A 19,518-nucleotide genomic window follows, 5' to 3' on the forward strand; every position below is an offset into this window, starting at 1 on the left:
GAGAAGGGAGTAAAGTTGATGGATGGTGAAGGATCTTCAAGCATTTCTACCATGGGACTAGCAGTGCGTTCCAACAAAGAGTTATTGTGTGTTCATTGTGACATCATGCGAATACGCAATCGTTAGTTATCTTCGCAAGTGAAACGGTACGAGCACATAGCAAGCTGCTTTGCACGATTTTAGTGGATATTTGTAAACTTTCAAAAGTGGAATACATTTGACAGTTGTGCATTCAACTTCGAAGTCAACCATTTTTCCCGCATTCTGCTTGCATAAGTACGTAGTTCATTATCATTAAATAGTTTATTCGGTTTTAGTAAATACAAAGCCATAAAAGGGCCCATAAAAACAATACACAGACATGACATATATAAACATCAACACTGTTGACATTCATAGTTATAAATGACCATGCACAAAGTTATAAAATGTATCACCATCACTTCTTTGTTAGGTTTGCTTTCAGATCATTTTGTTCACGCAATCTTGAAACAGTGCACTAAAAAATAAAATAGATTAAAAAGTATGTCTAATTTGGGTCTAAAGACCAATATGGCCAAGCATTATACTATGGTGGTGGGCAAATCCCCCGCCCCCATTTTAAAATCATCATGTTTTATCAATGATAAGAGGATGTCTTGTGTCTCAATTTTTTCATATTTAGGTGGCATCATTTGGTTGAAACTCGGGTTAGTAGTTTCAACCAAAACTTGGAGGCACTCTTCAGGTTTATTAAGAAATTGGCATCCGGACCTATTGGTTCAATTATTAACATCTATAAGGCTCGCTCGTGCTCTGCAACATTCCGTGGGGCTGGGGTATGGGGCTTTTGCACTCCGTCTCACCTTCGGCAGTGGAGAATAATTTCCTCAGATGATTACTAACCGTCCCAAGCAGTCTCCCAATTATTCTTTGTCACAATGAACTAGGTCCGACTCCTCTAAGCCATCATATACAAATTGCTCCAACTTTGCTATGGCACTCAGTATATGTAAATGTAAATGTCAAGGTACTTATAGAGCGCACTGTCACCAGACGGCCACCTTGCGGTGTCGCCTTTTGCGGTTTCCTGGCGCTGATACTCATACCGCTGTGGAACCCCTCCTGGCTTTCCCTGTGAAGTGTCCACTCCTGGGCACCCCCAGGGTGAAGCCAGGCATCCTTAGCGCTGTTGGGGCCGGTGTGGAGGCTAAGCAAGCTATTGCCCAGAGTTGCAGCGTGGGGCCCGTGATTAGAATAGGCACCGAGGCGAGAATAGACAGGTCCGAGGAAATTGAGCCCGAGCCCCGCTGAGGCGGGAATCGAACCCTGGTCCCTGGCCAGAACTCTGCTTCAGGGTCTGCCGCTCTAACCATTGAGCCACACTCCTCCAAAAAGATGAGCCGGCCCTCAACCGTGCACTAATACTGGATTGCTTAGCCTTGATCATATGCAGAAGATACCATGGCTTAATTATATTTAAAGGCAGCTGGAGACAGTGGGGAATGGTGGATTGTTTTTATAACTTTGAACAAATTTCCAAGATTTTATCTTTCTTAAAGATGACCAGTGAGCATCTGGAGACTGGGAAAAAGAGAGTTTTGGAATATTTGCCTGCTACCATTACACCCCGCTCCGTTCACTTGTTTTATGGTTTTATTTGATCCGTCATGAATTGCCTCTGAACATCATGGCTTTTTGAGGACACTGCGTGGTTTTTAGCATTTATATTATATTATTATTTTCTGTGTGTTGACCTATGATCATGGTTACAAAATTTTAACCTTTGTCCACATTTGGAAATTAGCGATTTACTGCTACGTGATGAAATACCACTGTTTATTATGAATTTTATTATATATTGTCTGTTTCTTGTCTTACCTTTTGATGTTCTCTTTTATGGTTTCAATAAGAACCGAATAAAGAATATTTGACTGAGATTAAAAAATAAGGAGTGGGGCAACATCATTTAAACATACCTGTTTCCATACAGGATGTAAAGATTAATATGTTAAGGTGCTCATGCTAAAGTGCACATCTACAAATTGCTGGCAATACAGTCATTATACAATTATTTTTCTAATATATAAAACACTGCTTAAAAGTGCAATCACACAGTCAATAACTTCTTCATTGTCCCTAGACTTCAGAAAACTTCGGGTGTTATTACAGTTGAAAAAGCCATGTTTTCTATCAAATTTGACCTTGTTGCACTATAAAAGGTGCAAAAGAATACAAAGAAATATCGAGGGTGGGGTACAACATCATACATTGGCTTACAAAGAGCATATGTACACTTCTTGCCCACCTGTCTTTACTGAGAGCTTCAATGCATAGCTCCCTCACTGACTTATTCGAGATGGAATGCAGGCTGCTCGGAATCTCAAATAATTCCGGCCTCATGATTTTAGCGGTCATATGCTTGATATTTGGGATCCAAGGAATATGTAAGGTTCGGTGTAAGCCTAGACAGTCTAAAAGGAGGGCTATTGTAAAATGTAATTCCTCGGTCCTCCAGACCCTATGCCATAAAGTAAGATGTCCGGCCTGCAAAAATCAATCAAAAAACAAAGACCCACTTCTTTGTGACACAACAAAGATATGGCAGATGGTGGGAGAAATAACAAGTACTTTAAAAATGTATTTTCCACAGATTGTGCACTGTTTGCCATCTCCCAAACCCCGCCCAATAAGAAGCCACTGCGATACACTTCGCCCAATATATGGACAATAAGTGCTTTGCAAGGGAGGAGCCTAACTTTGTTAGAAAAGATTGCGCCTATCTCCCTTTCCATCTGGGCCTTCCTAATGCTGTTTTGATGCTCCCACGAACCCCAACTGTTGAAATGAACCCCTAGATATACAAAGGTGGTGGTGCTATAAGCGGGTTTCTGTTAAAATGGAAGTTTTGTTGTGGTCTACTAGTATGGCCACACATCATCACAAAGTTCTTTATCGTATTAACCCTTAGGCCCAGATCATACAGGAATCGGGTAAAGGCATCCAGTAGAAGCTGTAGGGAGTTCGGTGTTCAGCCCAGCTGCTCGCAACGTCTGCCTACAGCAGGGGTGGGTTTGGGCGATAACCTTCACTGCTCGACTAACCAACCCTCTGGATGGGCAATATAGAGAGTGAAGAGGAATGGAACTAGGACACAGCCGTGCCGTACCCCCCCCCCCCCCCACAACAAATGGGTCAGTACATTCCGTTGAGTGGCCGACCTCACACATGTTTTGTCTGCCTTTGCAGATCTGTGTTCAACCTAACTACCTCATCTTCCGGAGACAGATTAAAACACTAATCTTCCCTAAATGAATGGGTCACAGCTCAGTGTGTTAGCAGACATTAGCGTGGGGATGCCTATGGGTAACCAGGCGCTTTAGAAATCCTGTTTTCATTTCATTTCTCTTATAAACTGAATTATGGGCCTGTCCACGCCCATCGTGTGTGTAATATCCCACGATTTAGTGTTTTCCACAACATCAAAAGCACTGGACAGGTCTATAAAACCCAAGTACAGAGACATCCCCTTGGCCACAGTTTACTTTCCCAAAAGAAGCGACAAGTTCAGGCATTGATCTTCAGTTCCTAGGCCTTTCCTAAAGCCAAATTGGATGTTCCTAAAGACCATTGGTCTACCCAGCCCCTGTTTCAAGACGGGCCAGCAGAACTCACCTGAGAACTTTCACCAGAGAATCAATAAGCAATATTGGCCTGTAACATCTAGGGGCGTTACAGCATCAGGGGGCTGTGGGGATGCTGTCGCGCTTCGGCAAGCTCTCGGGCCTCAAGGTCAATTGGACCAAAACCTGTGTTTTCCCGCTGCGGGCAGATGTCCCATATTGCCCTCCCACTCGGGATGTGGTATGGGAAGCTATGTGCTTTACTTACCTGGGAGTCCGGATATACCACGACGTCGTGAATCTCTTGGACGGTAATGTGGGGCGGTGTATAAGGGCCTTGAAGGGGTGCATGGCCTTCTGGGCTGCCCTACCGCTCTCGGTGCTGGGCCGGGTTGCGTTGCTGAAGATGGTGGCTCTGCCCCGACTGCTCTATTATTTCCGCACGCTGCCAATATGGATCCCGCAGAGGATCTTCAAAGAATTGAAGTCGCAGGTCATCGGCTTCCTTTGGGGGACGGGACGGCGAAGGGTAGCCCTGACAACTCTGATGCGGCCTAAACTAGAGGGGGGACTAGCGGTCCCCGATTTTGAATTATACTACCTGGCGGCAGAGCTACAAGTGCTGACATAGAATGTTGCCAGAGTGTTCAGAGGCCCGGAGCAGGGACGGGGGACTGGCATCCAGAGGCATGTCCTGTCCTACATAGTCATGCAACAGAAATTGGACCTGAGAGATTTATCCATCGAGGAGCGGACTCTCCGGCTATGCTGGCAGAGGGGTATGAAGAGGGCGAAGACGGTGAGACCTTATGCACCGGAGATCCCGCTGGGGATGTTGACGGCACTGCCGCATGGAGGCGACTGGTCCCCGCTAGCGGAGTGGGAAGAGCTGGGGCTGCAGATGGTGGGGGACCTCTACATAGACGGGGCGCTGGCCCCCTTCGGGGTTTTGCAGGAGCAGTTTGGCCTCCCGGATGGGAGTTATCTCCTGCACGCGGCGGTGAGCGCGGCGATACAAAAATACTGGAGAGAGGGGCTGGCGGAACCCTCTGCGGCCCTGACCTGTCAGTACGTGGTGATGGCGGCGGGAACGATTAAGGCGGTGACATGCCTACAGGCTAGATTGCTGCAGGAGGGGCTGGAGCCGCTGGCGGCATTGAAAGAGCGGTGGGAGGAAAGCATAGGCAAACCCATTCCGGACACGATCTGGAGCCACATCCTGCGGAGGACATGGAAGGGTAGCGGGAATGCCCGCTTTCAGCAGGTGCATTTCTTCATCCTCCATAGGGCATATTTGACCCCGGGAAAGATTAGCCGGTACTTTAAGGTGCGGTAGGCCGCTTGCCCGCGCTGTTTCACACTGGGAGCTGAACTAGATCATATGCTGTGGGGGTGTCCGAAGCTTGGGTCGTACTGGGCTGAGGTAGGAGAGATCTTGAATACTATCACTGACCGGGAGGTGGAGTTTGACATGGGGGCGTGTTTGTTGCTTTGGTTCCCTCACACAGCAAAGACGAAAGTGACGAGCAAATTCATTGACTTGGGGCTCATGTTGGCTCAGAGAGAAATTACATGGCACTGGAAGTCCCGGGAGGGCCCGTCAGTCGGGCGGTGGATATCCGAGTTGTTAAAATGGTCTAGATGCGAGAGTGAGGTTAGACGGCGGCAGGCGACTAAGGCGGATAAAGAAAAGGGGTTGGAGTGGGTGAGGGCTTGGGAGATGATAGGGCAGGCCCTGCAGGATAGCCGGCTCGAGCGGGCGGAACGAGAGCGCGATGAGAGCGGAGTTCCTTGAGGCTGGGGAAAATAGTCGTAACCTCCGACGGATGGCACGCATTAGAGTTAGGGACCACTGGAGGGGCCTACATCAGCAGCAGTTGGGGGGTGGGGTGGGCGGGGGGGGAGTTCCTGAGGTTGGGGGGTGGGGTGGGCGGGGGGGGAGTTCCTGAGGTAGGAGGGTAGTGTTATATCGAGTTGGATGGGTAGAGAATCTGATTGGACAGAAAAGCAGAGGCTCTCATGGGGCATGGACCGGGCACCGCTATGAGGCGATAGTTGTGTTACTTTGCTTAACTGTCTATATATGCCGCCCGGCCCCCGGGATGTGGGCTAAATGGCTGTGTGCATTGCTAAACCGAGGGGTGTGATCGGAGATTGTACGGGGGTGTCGATTGCCCAGATGGTTATTTTGCTGAAAATGCTGCAATAAAAACACATGTTTAAAAAAAAAAAAAAAAATAGGGGCGTTACAGCATCCTTTCTTAAATATTGAGATAATGTTTTAGTATGACCAGGTCTCTACTGTGCCCACACCTCAGTGGCTTTCAAAACGTTGGTAAGCAATGGGGCCCACAACTCAATATTGTCTTTAAATATGTCCAAAGGAACCCCATCGGGGCCCGGGGCTTTTCCTCACATACTCAAGTTAATTGTGGTTTTCACTTCTTCCACAGAAAAGGACAAAGGGGGCAACGCTCATCCAGACTGCCACTTTTCAGATGCCCGAACTCCTCCATGCCTATTCCATGGGTATGTGAGGTGCAGTCATGTATTTTAGTGAAAAGGGCAATCTGTTCCTTTGGAGGTATATTAGCTTCCAAGTCGGGGATAACACTGGTTTTAAAAAGGGTGATTAATGGTAGCCCGAACAATCTAGAGTTCTTCACAACGCTAGCGTTTTCTAGGTCCTCCCATGCCTTGGAACTCAACTCCACTTTTCTATCTGAGATGGCCTTTTTATAATCCCACCGGCTATCTCTCACTCTAGAAATACATTTGGGGACCGTTTTAAGGGCCTGAATCAGTTCCCTATGTGCAGTAGAACAAGAATGTTCGGGCAAGCCCGTAATCATATAGGCGGGGAAAATAGGTATTTTTGTGTCTAAGTACAAGTCTATGTCATCTGGGAGTTTGGCCCTGTGCTCTGTCGACCGGGGACAGTCCCATAACAAGTGTAACAAGGTGCCCTGAGAACCACAACCTCTCCAGCAATCTGGGCATCACTCAGGTTGCCTCTGTGGAGACATACCAGGGTGAGATAACAATAAGTGGCTATCTTGGTGGCGGTTTCAATACTAGCAGTATTGCGGGCTGTATGCTGTGACCTGTAATAGATCTCTCCCCACTTCTTTGAGGACAACTGCCTGCCCAACTACAACTCCCATCTCTTCTGACTTGGAACAATCAAGGGCCGAGTGGGCTGGCGTTGAAAAGTATATAGATCGGTGATGAGCCTTTTATCAGGGGTTTTAGTCACTAGCCACCTTTCATAGGGCGTAAATTGTCTTTGTACTTCTGGGCAGTGAAAAGGGTGCACGAGTCAATGTCGCAGTTGCATATAATGCATTCTTTCAGTCTTCTGTAGATTGTAGTGCGAGGGTAGTTGAGTGAATGGTATTATCCTGTCCTAATCAAAATTATGGCCTGTTGAGCAGCATTGCGTCTGACGCCATATTACAAACGCCCGGCGGAGAAGTCCGCATTATTGAATAGTGGTGTCAGAGGGGAATGACGTGAAGCCCCTTCGGATCCCCACCTGATCCCAGACCTCCATCATCGTTCTAGTGATAGAGGATACATACAGACTCTTTGGTCTATGCGATATCTTTAGGAAGATGGGCTTTCCATAGGTGTAACCCTGCTATCGCCCTTTCTTGGAACAACCAGTGTTTTTCTGATTAGTCCCTGTTCCACTCTAGCAGGCAGCGCAGTTGCGCCGCTTGTTAGTATTGCTGGAGATTGGGTACACCCAAGCCTCCCGCATCCGGGGTTTGATAGCTCATCTCCCTTCGCATTCAGGGTCTGTTACCCATCCAGACAAATTGATTAATTTCTTTCTGTAATGTGAAGATCGTCCCTTTCGGAAGTATTACTGGTAGAGTCCGGAAGAGGTCCAGGACTCTAGGTAAGGCAGTCATTTTAAGGGCAGCCATTTGGCCAAGCCATTAGAGATGATGATGTTTCAAGTGATAAAAGTTTTTTCTAATCCGGTGGAGTAGGGAACCGTAGTTTGGTGTAGCGGTCAGTTGGATTGAGGAGGCAAGCTGAATTCCTAGGTATGGCCCACTGTATGGAGTATCGTGCCTTAAGTTGGGCTACCATTGACGGGGGTGTCGATAGGTTGAGAGCTTGGGATTTATAGAGATTGACTCAGAATCCCGGCCCGAGAACGAGTTAAACAACCTTGTTAGGATTGGAGCCAAGGCCTGACAGAAAGTTTTATAAAAGACCACCTGAAATCTGTGCAGTACCGGAGACTTTAAAGGTTTTTGACGGGACACTGCAGAGATAACGTCCTCCAGTTCAATAGGGAAATCCATTGAGGCCGCCTGTGCTGGGGAGTCGTGTTTACTCCCTGCAAATTCAAGGTGGGGCACTGGAGGGGGGGAGGTTTGCCTTGTATAAAGTTCCTTGTAAAATTCCTGAAATGCTGAGAATATGGATTTGTCATCTAGCACTTTACTACCATTGGGTGCCCGCAGTTGTTGGGCCCTTCATTTATTAGCTAGCAGGTGCCTGCACTTGTTCCCCCCTACATAGAAGGAGTGTTTTAGTCTGAGTGCTGCTTATTCAGCCCCGTCTAGACCTATACCTGCTAGTTGAGATAGCGCAGCTTGTAGTTGTCGCCATATCCTCGGGCCCCCATACGACAATGTATACATTCTAGTTTCTTCACCTAGGTGACCAGCCGATCCCTTTTCTCTTTGCGGAACTTATTGTTAGCTGCCGTGATAGCTATGACCTCTCCCTTATAACGGCCTTCAGGGTATCCCTGAGTGTGGAGTCAGTAGTCTCAGGAGTGTTGTTGAATCCTAAGAAGGTTTGAATTGCTTTTGTAACCTGTGATACGACCTCAGGGCGGTGCAGTAGGGTCTTCCGTAGTCTTGTAGGGCGCTCTGTCGGAGAGAATTTCAGTGCGAGAGTTACTGCATCATGGTCAGATAGGGCCACAGGTTCTATGTCAGATGCTACTGTAAGAGTGTGTATGTCTCTTGTCACTAAAAAGTACTTATTTGTGCATATGTTTTGTGAGCATGTGAAAAATGGTATACTTGAGCGCCTGTGGGTGAAATTCTCTCCAAAGGTCTCCCACTACCAGTCCCACTTGCCCCCCCCCCCGCCCTTAGACAGGGCCCCTGTTTAGCCATAGCAGTGTGTCGTCCTATCTTTGTCATTATCAAACACCAAATTGAGGTCACCTCCTGGAGGATTCACTGTTCCGGAGAGGACCTCCGAAACAGCTGTGTGTAAGAATTGTTCCTGTTTTTTCATTGGGGGTATAAATTGAGCCCACTGCGAGGGGTTTGTCCCCAATAAGCATGGTGTATGCAAGAAGTCTACCCTTTATTTCTGCCACTTTCAAACCCACCCTGCCCTTAAAAGATCTGGATATTAATATGGCCACTCCAGCTATTTTAGTGGGTGCGGATGAAAAGAACTGGTGAGGGAAAATGCGGGATCGGAATCGATGCCAAGCGCTAATCAGGAGATGGGTTTCCTGGAGTAAACATATGTCAGCCCCAGAGTGTTTAAGGTCTGACAAGGGTACTCTGCTTTTGATTGGGTTGTTGAGAGCTTTTACATTCAGTGTGAGAACTTTAACTTGTGTTCGGGTCATTTATATTCATGGTGGAGCAGGGCTAAGTGGACAATCCATGGTCTAGTTACATCCCTCCCTTCCTCCACGGTCCCTGCATAAGTGTGTCTATTCCATCATGTGTCATTGTCAAAGGTGAGTACTTTCCCCAAAAAACAAAATCAACAGAATGCAAGAGCATTAATATAAAGTCCGGTACTGTTGGAAGAAGTCCACAGGTCTCTGTAGAATGATGGTAGAGGTATGGTGTTGTGGCCCCTGGACATCTCTCCCCCCAAACCAACCCCGCCGCCCGCCCAGTCATCCTATCAATAAGTAGCAGTGTCAATGCCCAGTTATTGTATGTGCTGTCAGCTTTAGTTTGGTCCCCAGTCAGTGACTCCAGCACCGCCTGCCGTGCCATTGCAATCGTAGCTGGGTCAGGTATCAAATTCCCAGATTCTTGTTTGTTGTTGCCATCAAGAGCGCCTGCAGGACTGTTGCTTTGATGCGTCCACCTCGTGGGCTCCAATAGCAGAGTCATCTACGTCAAGAATCCGGCAAGTCTCCTCCAGTGAGCGCAGCCGACATAGTTTGCCATCGAGACGAAAGATAAGGCAAAAGAGGGTGGCCCCAGGAGTAAGAGACCCCAATGCGCCATAGGTGAGAGGTTGCTGGACAGAATTCAGGCCTCTTCTACAGCGTTATTGTCACAAAATCTTGATAATGCGTCAATGTGTGCCCCCTACAGTTCACTGGGTGTTATTCACAGGCCTTTCAGTGTGTGCCCCCTACAGTTCACTGGGTGTTATTCACAGGCCTTTCGCAAGATGTTCTCTTTTAGCTGGAAGTCGTTAATACAGGCTAGGATGTCCGCAGGTGGGGCCCATGCAGGTTTCGGCAGACCCACTCTGTGTGCTCGATCCATTTTAATCTCTAGATCTTTCGTTGCTTCCAATATGTGGTGGAAGAGATCTCGAAGGTAGAGAGCAAGATCCATACCCTCTTCTGATGATGGCACTCCCTTAATTTGTATATTATTTCGCCTTGCCCTGTTTTCCAAGTCCTCTGCATGAGCCTGCTAGTCAATCTGCTGTTCCCGTAGACGGATTATCACTTGTTGTAGGTGTTCCACTTCTTCATCACAATTATGTTCCTGCTCTCCGATAGCTGAGACCCTATCGTGACCACGTCTCGCCTGATCACTTTGATGTTGCTGGAGAGGTCTTGTTTCATCGCTTGAAGATCTTCTTGTAAAGAGAACAGGTCCTCCAGGAAGGAGCGAGTGACTGGCTCCTCACCTCTGTCATTATCCTGTAGCTGACTGGCGTTGAACGTCGACTGATGGTCCCCAGGAGGGGTGCCAGGGGGCCCGGCCAGCATCTCTTTTAGGGTCCGGTCCTTCTTTATCCGAGCTGATGCCATGTACCCCGGCGTGGGGAGGCAACTTCAGATCCCCTCACCCCTCTAGTTAGTACCGCTGTCTACAGCGAGGGAAGCGTATATCAGAGCAGTCGATAATTGAGGAAGCAGGAGGTATTCCGAGTGCACTGGGGACTCTTGAGTGAAGCAGCTGGAGCTCGTTATTGTGAGTACTCCGACCCCTTTGTGTGCCCAGTGTCTTTCCGTACCTGTGGGCAAAGTTGTATCTCTGAATCTGGGCCCTGAGAACTACACAGAGTCCAATGCACAAGCTCAAGACTCGCCAACAAGCAACTGCAAATGGACGCGGTGCACAGGGGTTCGGGTTATGCAGTCCCCACGAGGGGTACTGGCCTCAAACTTGCTGAGAGGGTAGATCGTCCTCAGGGAACTTCAAAAACCCATCTCCTGTGTTGCTGAAATCTTCGGAGTCCGCAGGGGCTCAGGAACAGCAGACCGGTCAGTTGCATTAAGGTGCCTGCAAATGCAGGGGAGTGACTCCTTCACTCCAAGGGAGATTCTTCAGTTGTCCTTAGTACACCACAGGTCCTGCATGGAGCCTGTATGGAGCAAGGGCACAGACAAAGGTTTGGATGGAGAGGGAGACTAAGTCGGTCCAGTTGAAGTCCAGACGGGCGAAGATCAGTGGTTTCTTCTTGTAGAATCTTGTCCACGTAAAATCTAAAGTCTTACAGCCAGGTAAACCCTTTTTATATCCACGGGAGAGGGTTGGACAGTTTCGGGGGACCCTCCTAGGGGAGGGTCAGGACAGAGGGGTGGTTGCACCCATGTCCTTTGCCCAGTTTCACGCCAGAGCAGGAGCCAATGGCTCCCAGAACTGGTTTGAGCCGGACTATGCACAGGGACACCAAATGTGCCCCCTGTGCAGACTTTGAGGCACGCTCAGAGTGCACCCACCCAGCCCCTATACACTAAATCCTGTCTGGGAGGTGGTCACACCTCCCCGTGACTGGATGCCTATTGTGCTGCCTTCCTCTGCTTGAGCTTGGCTCAGCAGCAGGAGGGCAGAAATGTGTCTCTGGTCGGTAGCATCCATTTTGTGCTATCCAGGTCGAGAAGGCTGGCACCGGATAGACCAGTGATCCCATGAACCTCGCTTCTGAAGGTGTGGAGGTATGATTCCAAGGTGTTTGATACCAAACATGATGTTTCTATGCAGCCGTTTTTGAGATAGCATTTACTGCGAGGTTATAATGCACATCTACCTATATGTACGGCTGAGTCACAGACAACCCGGGAGAATGGTCTCCGAAGGCTGCAGAGAGGCTCTGCTCATGCAGGGGCACCCTCTCACTAAAAACCTGGCATCCTGCCTTCAGAATTGATAAGGTCTGCTATAGGGGTGACTTATAAGTTTTAAGTGTAGTGACTTATAGATATAGTGAGCCTATATCTAACGTAAGTGGTGCAAGCACCAGCATACACAGGTTGCAGTAACAGACTTGTTGTTCCATTTTGCATGGCCTCTCGTGGGTGGCACAATACATGCTTCAGCCCATGGGAGGCCTCTGGGGTACCTATGCCCTTGGTTCATGGGTACCATATACCAGGGACTTCTAAGGATACCCCAGTATCCAACCTGGAGTGTACCAAAGTACATGCATAACAATGTTAGGGAGAATGCAGATAGACTGGGGTCCTGATTAGCAGGATCCCAGTCAGACTAGTCAAAAACTAGCAAAACACCAGGCAAAAAGTGGGGGTAACAATGCAGTCAGATCCGACCTTCCTACAAAGCTCATTAACAAAAGTCAAATAAAATTTGACTAGCAGGTGACTCAGTGCCCTACCATACTGGGTTTGCAGAAAATGGGTCATAGCTTGGTCGTCTATATACCATATACCACAGGCTTCTCTCAGCCTCAGTGGGCACAGGTGGATATTAAACTTACCCCCTCCCCACACCGAGTATAAAACATAAGCGAATTTTGGGTGGAATGAATCAAGATATTTCCCATTTTACCTAAGATCTCAAATTTATTAGGGCGGAAGGTATTACTGTAGAAATTCACCAACACCAGTCTAGAGCCATCTTTAAATGCTAGACATATTAACAAATAATGGGGTGGCCCAGTTATGCACCTAAAGATGGAGATATCTATAGTAAGTAAAATATTGAGAGGCCCCCCCATTATTATGCCCCGAACATGATGGAACAGCAGATATGTGATAAGATCTATAACCCTCTAGGAAGATGGAATTGTCAGCCCAAATTTCTTGAAGGTTAATAACAAACCGCTTGACAAAGCCCAGCCACTCCAGGTCAGTTATTTCTATCTGAGACCCCTGCTGTATTCCAAAATAAAAATGTGATATAATTTAGTTTGACCACCCCTCCCTAACAATCGTATCAATTGTTAAATGATCGACCCTAAGTTCCAGGGACCCACACAGCACTCAAAGCCCTCTTTAATATCTTAGCTTACAAGGTGTGTACACATGTCTCTGGTCACCATTATGCTGAACCGACATCATCAGATCCAAAGAGACCCACGGTACGGTACATACAATTTAAATGTTATTGTCCTCTCTTGTGATTTGTTGAGCATTGTTGGAATATGAACTCTGTGTAACAACAGCATCTTCTTGTTGTCCTATAGCTTTAGATCACAAACAGCAGCTTTCAAATGTAAAAAGTGTGTACTTGGGTGTTACACATGCACATCCTACAGTCATCTTGCCATTAACTCTTATCAAGACTTCTAGATGACTGTTTCTGCATTTTGTGTGTTAATTTATCATTTAAGTGTTTCACAATTTCTAGCATATTGATCCCTCCATTTCTCCTGCCGGTAACAGGATAACCAGTTCTAGCATGGGATGTATGGCATAGTATGTGTTTAGCGTATGTGGAGGTACTCGAAGGTGAAGAATGCATGTATCAAGAAAAATTGTCTTTATTGAAGAACTGCTTAGGAGGTGAAGGTCTACAATTAAATTGCTACGTGCTTTGACAAACGTTTCAAACTTAAACTCATTTGAGTATGTTGTCAAGCAACTTTAGAGCAGATACAGACACACAAATAATATTGGAATAAAAACGTGGTACGTGTTACTAAAGGAAACAAGGGGTAAGCGAATGCATCAAATAATATGTTGCATCCCTACGATCATTGGCTGCAAACTGTGAATTTGAGATAATTAATAATGATGAAGTCTTCAGACATCAGGTACTAATGAGAACTAACAGCAAGAAGATACAAGAACGCTGTGGGAAATGCAGATTCTAACCTTGAAAGATGCTGATGAACTAGCTAAGAGCATTGAACATTGAGAAGTTTGTAGAGAAAATCCATGGTCCAAGAGGATCAAGAGTTAATGTCCATGTGATATCGAAAAACAAGACAACACTGTTTAGGGCCATTAGAAAGAAGAGGACAATGGAGATAAGAAATGTTTCTCTTCTTGCTACTAATGTGTTAGTGGCAGCCATATAGGTAAGTCAAAAAGCAGCACAGCTGTTGATAAATTGTGCAATAGGTGCAGGAAAAAAGGTCACTTTGAGACAGTGTGTTAAGGTGGGAAAGTTATCATGTTAGTGCAAGATGTTAATGTGGATGATTCAGATTTGGATGCCAATATTATCTTGGGTGTAGGGCAGCGACAAAAAGAGCCAAGGTGTCTCAAAAAGCTATATTTATTTAGATTGTTGTTTGGTGGAAGTCTTGGAAGATTCAGGTGCAAGGTCTACAATTCTGGATAAAAATCTGGTACAAGAATTGTGGCAGGGGAGAAAACTCTTACCTGTTGATGTCCAACCTGGAAGCAATACAGGTCACAGGATAGGATAGGATAGGATATGTGTTTATAGAGCGCTCGTATGCCGTGGCGTCTTGGCGCTGAGGTGAGTACCTGTGTTAAAGCCCACAGCAGTCGCCTATGTTGTAGCAAACAGCCAGGACTTCAAAGCTCTCCTAAAAACCAGTCTGTTAGTTTGGAGACGCATGGCTGTAGGCAATGAGTTCCATAACTTTGCTGCACAATGGGAGATGTATTAATTATGGTGAACTGAGTTCTAACGGGTATAGGACACGTGGCAAGGTGTATGTTGTGGACACATGTGAAGCTATATTGGGTTGGCTTATCAATAAGAGAACGGAATAAGATTAGACCTGAGGCAGATCCCACAGTTTGTTACAGGAGGGTCCAAAGAAACGTGCATGGGATTGAGAATTATCTTAAGGCTAAACAGGACGCATTTACCGCTGTCTTTTTTGAGAGCCTAGGCAAGTACTTGAAGTTTGAACACCATATTAGAGTTATTAATGGAGCCATGCCTGTTAGACTTAGAGTGAGGAATGCCCAATTGTGCTACCGTTTTAATCTAAAAGAGAGTTTGGTAAACTTGTGTGCAAAAGATGTTTTAGAGCCAAAAGAGTCTTACCTGGGTGGCTGTCGGTAATTGCGCTCAAGGGTGAAGGGAACCTGCATCTATGGTTGTACAGTCTTAATGTGGCTATTGGAGTGGATCGTCACCCTGTTCCCAATATGCACAACATTATTTCTTCCTTACTTAAGGTTGCAGTGTTTTCCACATTAGATCTAAGGCAGTGCCTACTAGCAGATTGTTCTGGTGACTAATTACAGTTATGTGACTTCATCCAGCACTTCTGAAGGCATGTTCCAAATCCATTCCTTACAAAGCTGTTGGGTCTGCAATTGGACTTCAGCCTCTGAGTGCCACCTTATTAGCCAGTCCCCATTTGTGCCACCCCTCCCAATTCGGTATCCTTTTATACATTGTTTCCAATCATTCTCTCTGGAGAGGGGAGGTGGCACTCTTGTTCAACTCATATGTTGCTGCTACAGTGACGATGCTTGTTTTGCAGGGGCAGACGGGAGGCAGGCAAAGGTAACCCTTTGCCTTCGTCCAGGTCAGATGCTTGGACCTTTCAGAGAACAGAAGGCTCCCAGCTCTCTGCTTTGTTAACATGACTACTGTCAAAATGGTGATTGGGCATACATTTTATAGCATTACCAGTCAAAGAGTTCTCTTTATAGAGCCCTGTTGGCCTGGTCTGTAAGTAGCCTATGCATTATCAGGAAAATCTGCCACCCAGGACACAGTAAATCATTCAATTTTAACGTCAGCAAAACAAAACTATAAAAGTGGCCCTAGAACTAAAAATTCATTTATTGATGATTATCACCAGGGTATGAAAGATGATGCTACTCTAACTCCAGCATTCAAAACATTTACCATTTTTCATTGCCACGCATTCCTTGGAATAGTAAACTCCTGTCAGGGGTTTGCCTTCATGGTTACGTGTAGATTTCAGGCTACAACCCAGCACTATTTCTTTGTACAATGCACAATGCAAAACTGTTCTCTGGTGATTTTGTGGGGTTGGTTTTGCTGGGCAGTAGGGATCATCTGGATTCTAGTGATTGAGTTTATTGCATAAATTGTTCTCATTGCTGTGTGGATGATCTCTGTGCTGGGAGTAGCATCCTCCTTGGTTAAAGAGCCATCCCTTTCTATTTGCCCTAATAATGTGGGTACACAACATTAAATTTAAGAAACCCCAACCGCCAACTTTACCCCTAAAATACTGTGCATATCACTGTGTTGTCCACTTTAAAAAGTGCAGCACAGTGCATAGGTTAACATAACATGGTGAACAGACATTGTACCATTGTCTGGAACATGGATAGTCAGTTTAAAATTCCTAGAGCAAAAGTGAAAGTTCAGTATGAGCCATACCGGAAGGGTAATCATTTTCACGTTTTCTTCCTTTAGGTTGTAGAAGCGGAAGCAAACTTTTATTCCAGGAAGAGTGACCCACACCCCATTCAAGTCATCGATCACAGCTATGCCATCGGGGACTCTGCTGTTCTAAAGAAGAAACTATATTTTGCCTTGGAAGACAATGAGAAACTGAGGAAGCGGATGAAAGCCAAGAATTTAAAATTAAGACGATTGAATGAAAACATCAGGTTACTTGAAAGCGAACTGCAGACACTGAAGGATAAAGTGTCTACTGGTCAAGTAAACCAAGCAATGGTCGACTGAACTCAAGGAAGAACCAACTGGTATTGTCACAGCAGAGGGGGCTGCTTCTTGCCACAAACAATGAATTCTAGTTTGTGGGACCACTTTCGATGGTGTGGATCTCCTGCTGTCCAGAATATGAGGAGCTTAAACATTGGCCTTCCTGCAGATCTATTGGATGATGCACCTGTCATCACAGCCTGCTTCAGCTATTAAAATGGACTTTGTATCTTTATATAAAAAGGAAGGGTGAAACAGTGTTTCCAAGCACCACTGCAACATGGTGCCAGTGTTTCTGATAACCAAACCAGACGTGCCTCAAAGCATTGGGAAGTAGTCTTATGGTCTCTCCGTGTGAATATCTCTGCCTCTTGCCGAGGTCATGTTGATGTCACGTTTTGAAATCTAAAATTGATTTGGGGTTGTGGATAGCTTTGTAGACGTATCTTCTAGGAAGGATGATTGGTGTTAAATGTGTTCAGTGTAATATGTTTTTTTTTGCATTTGTTTTTGAAGTGTTAAATGCAAAAATATGATCATGAGCAAAATGGAATGCGAGGGTCCTCCCTAGGGTAAGGTGGTGGTTAGCCTGGTCCGCTGGGTCAGCTTAGGTCAGGGCTTCCAAGATCAAGGGATGTTAAGTGGCGTGAAGTTACCATCATGACTTGGTGAGTCAGGAAAAGAGTAGATGTATCAGACTCTGTGATCGTAGGTCAGATGAATTAATCGTGTCCGGAAAAGTTAAATCAAATTTCTGAGTATTTTTCTTCACACGTAGGCCAGCATAGTAATAATCTCTTCATTTGAGAGTCCCCATTTTACTTTACCTTTGTCTTGGAATTGGGCATAGCTTTCTGAAAGTTGCAACAGTGTTTTGCAGCATTTACTACCAGAGGGAAAACATCTTGAATATAAACCACATTTACAGTAGTATGAGGGTCCCTTCAGAACATGTAAATATTAACCCGCTGGGGAACTTGTCTTTTGTATTCTGGCATCGTTGTGTATTTTAATATGTCAGTAACTTTTCTTGTTAGTTCATAATACTTCAAAAGCAACGATACATGTGAAAGTGTATGGTGCAGAAAATGCCTTATGGTTCACTTTAAGTTGGAAGGTTACTGAAGGGGTGAAAGGTAAGGAAAATACCCTGTGTATAATGACATACCTGCGAAAATGCTGGTACCGCTTTAATATTTTATTCTTTTCATCATGGTCTTTGCTAAAGTTGCAAACCGAGTCTACATTGTACCTTTAAGTTGTGCATATGTTCAGCAGTCTCGGTGTAGAACTCTGGATTGGCAGCTACAATTTGTCATACCAAGGTTACATTCCCTTTTTCATTCCCCAAACTATTCATTAATTTGATGTGCAGCAACTTCAGTAGGACAATACTTGAAATGGTCATAAATCCAATGTTCTCTGTTCAGGACTCACTCATATGTTAAGATTGATTATCTGTCAGCATCACAAAGGTTATGTATATAGTCAGTTTCAAGTGTACGAAAGTGGATTTATATATATATATGTATATATACACTACTCATTGAAGCTTCTCAGAAACAATAACTGCCTTGGACAATCCTCCACAGGTTGGTTACCAGAATGATTTATTTAATAAATTAATTGGTGTGTATGTGCTGCCAAAAATGATAGCTATTCATGTCTTCTTGCTCTCAACACACGGAGTACAATAACAGCATATTATGGGTGAACAGTTATAATTATCTTCACAATCCAATAAAACACAATAATTTGATGATGTTACCTGCAAAGCCTATGTTAATCAGCTTCATTACGTATTGTTATCAAAGCATTATTGAAAGGTGCAATAATGCTTGTCTCGCTGCCCTTAATGGAGTCCAGGATTTTGTTCACAATCGCTAGAAAAAACTACTTTCGATGGACTGAAGATGAGTGTTATGCTGTATTAAAAGTTACTGTTTGTTTCATGACCGCTTCTTCAAATAACTTTGCCGTAAAGGCGATAAATAAATTGTTTGTTAATTATTAAAGTTGGAGGGCTCCAGCAACAGCTTTTCAGGAAGAGCATTACCAATGCCTATTTCTTTTCCTCAGGAACACTTGCCCGCGGCAAAGAAGGGGTGACAGACGTCAGGCGGTTAACTAGCAAAGAGTCTATTGTTTTCAAAGTTCCTGTGGAATGCATGTTCCTTGGTGAGCATGAACAATGGCTCAACTATATCCAGCCCAATACGCCTTTGTAGTTAAAGCTACAAATTCCACCATGTGTCTAGCAGATTTGCAGAACTGCAAGACTATGGCATCTTGAGGTTGAGCCATAGACCCCTGTTTAGTGCCAGACCTAATATTCACCCTGAAAGTGAGATTATGCTTGTCAAAATTCTTAAAGGTGAATTTGACGACACTTGGGATGGCCCTATGTTATTGAGTTGAGTATTCTGATCGGACTTCATGTGTATTCACAACCTATCATCCCTGAGTAGAACTCACAATTGGTAGGTAAAATGTGTTTCTTTGAAAAGTGTTATTATGTTCCACATAGTAATGCTCTTGCACCTCCTGCAAACGTTTTCCTCCTTTCCGTACCTCAGCCTTGCTACAGGTGAGCTCCACTGTAAATCGACCTTGAATGTGATGAAGTGCTGAGAGGTCATAGTATTATTTTACTTGCCTTATCTTTACTAATGAGGTAGTTAAATAAATGCTGAAAGCCTCAAGGCCCATTGCCTTCATTCCAATCAGATGTTCAGTATTTACTTAATTTCCGTGCGGCTACTTTGTTGAAACAAATCACAAATGAAACTCCTAAATGGTCTGCCTCAGTGACATGTTTAGGAGTACCTGCTGACAGTGGCAGCTCCTCCGCTAAGGTGGAGGAGCGTGACCCCACTGCTTTACAGCAGTAAAATAAAGGAAAAATA

At 45.3% G+C, this 19,518-nt stretch overlaps 1 protein-coding gene across 2 annotated transcripts in view; it reads left to right on the forward strand.

Annotated features, from left to right (window-relative positions):
• The window catches only part of THAP3 (THAP domain containing 3), a 166,943-nt gene extending 148,376 nt beyond the window's left edge, over positions 1-18,567 (forward strand). Inside the window, exon 5 of one of the 2 annotated variants that reach the window (XM_085604452.1) lies at positions 16,361-18,567. In XM_085604452.1, coding sequence (XP_085460578.1) covers positions 16,361-16,633 — 273 coding nt within the window. In that variant the 3' untranslated portion in view covers positions 16,634-18,567. The remainder of the gene's footprint in view (positions 1-16,360) is intronic. The other variant, XM_085604459.1, reaches the window with a different exon arrangement.
• Positions 18,568-19,518: the final 951 nt, after the last annotated feature.

The sequence above is a fragment of the Triturus cristatus genome, chromosome 1_2 (genome assembly GCF_964204655.1).
Source record: "Triturus cristatus chromosome 1_2, aTriCri1.1, whole genome shotgun sequence".
Lineage (NCBI taxonomy): Eukaryota > Metazoa > Chordata > Amphibia > Caudata > Salamandridae > Triturus > Triturus cristatus.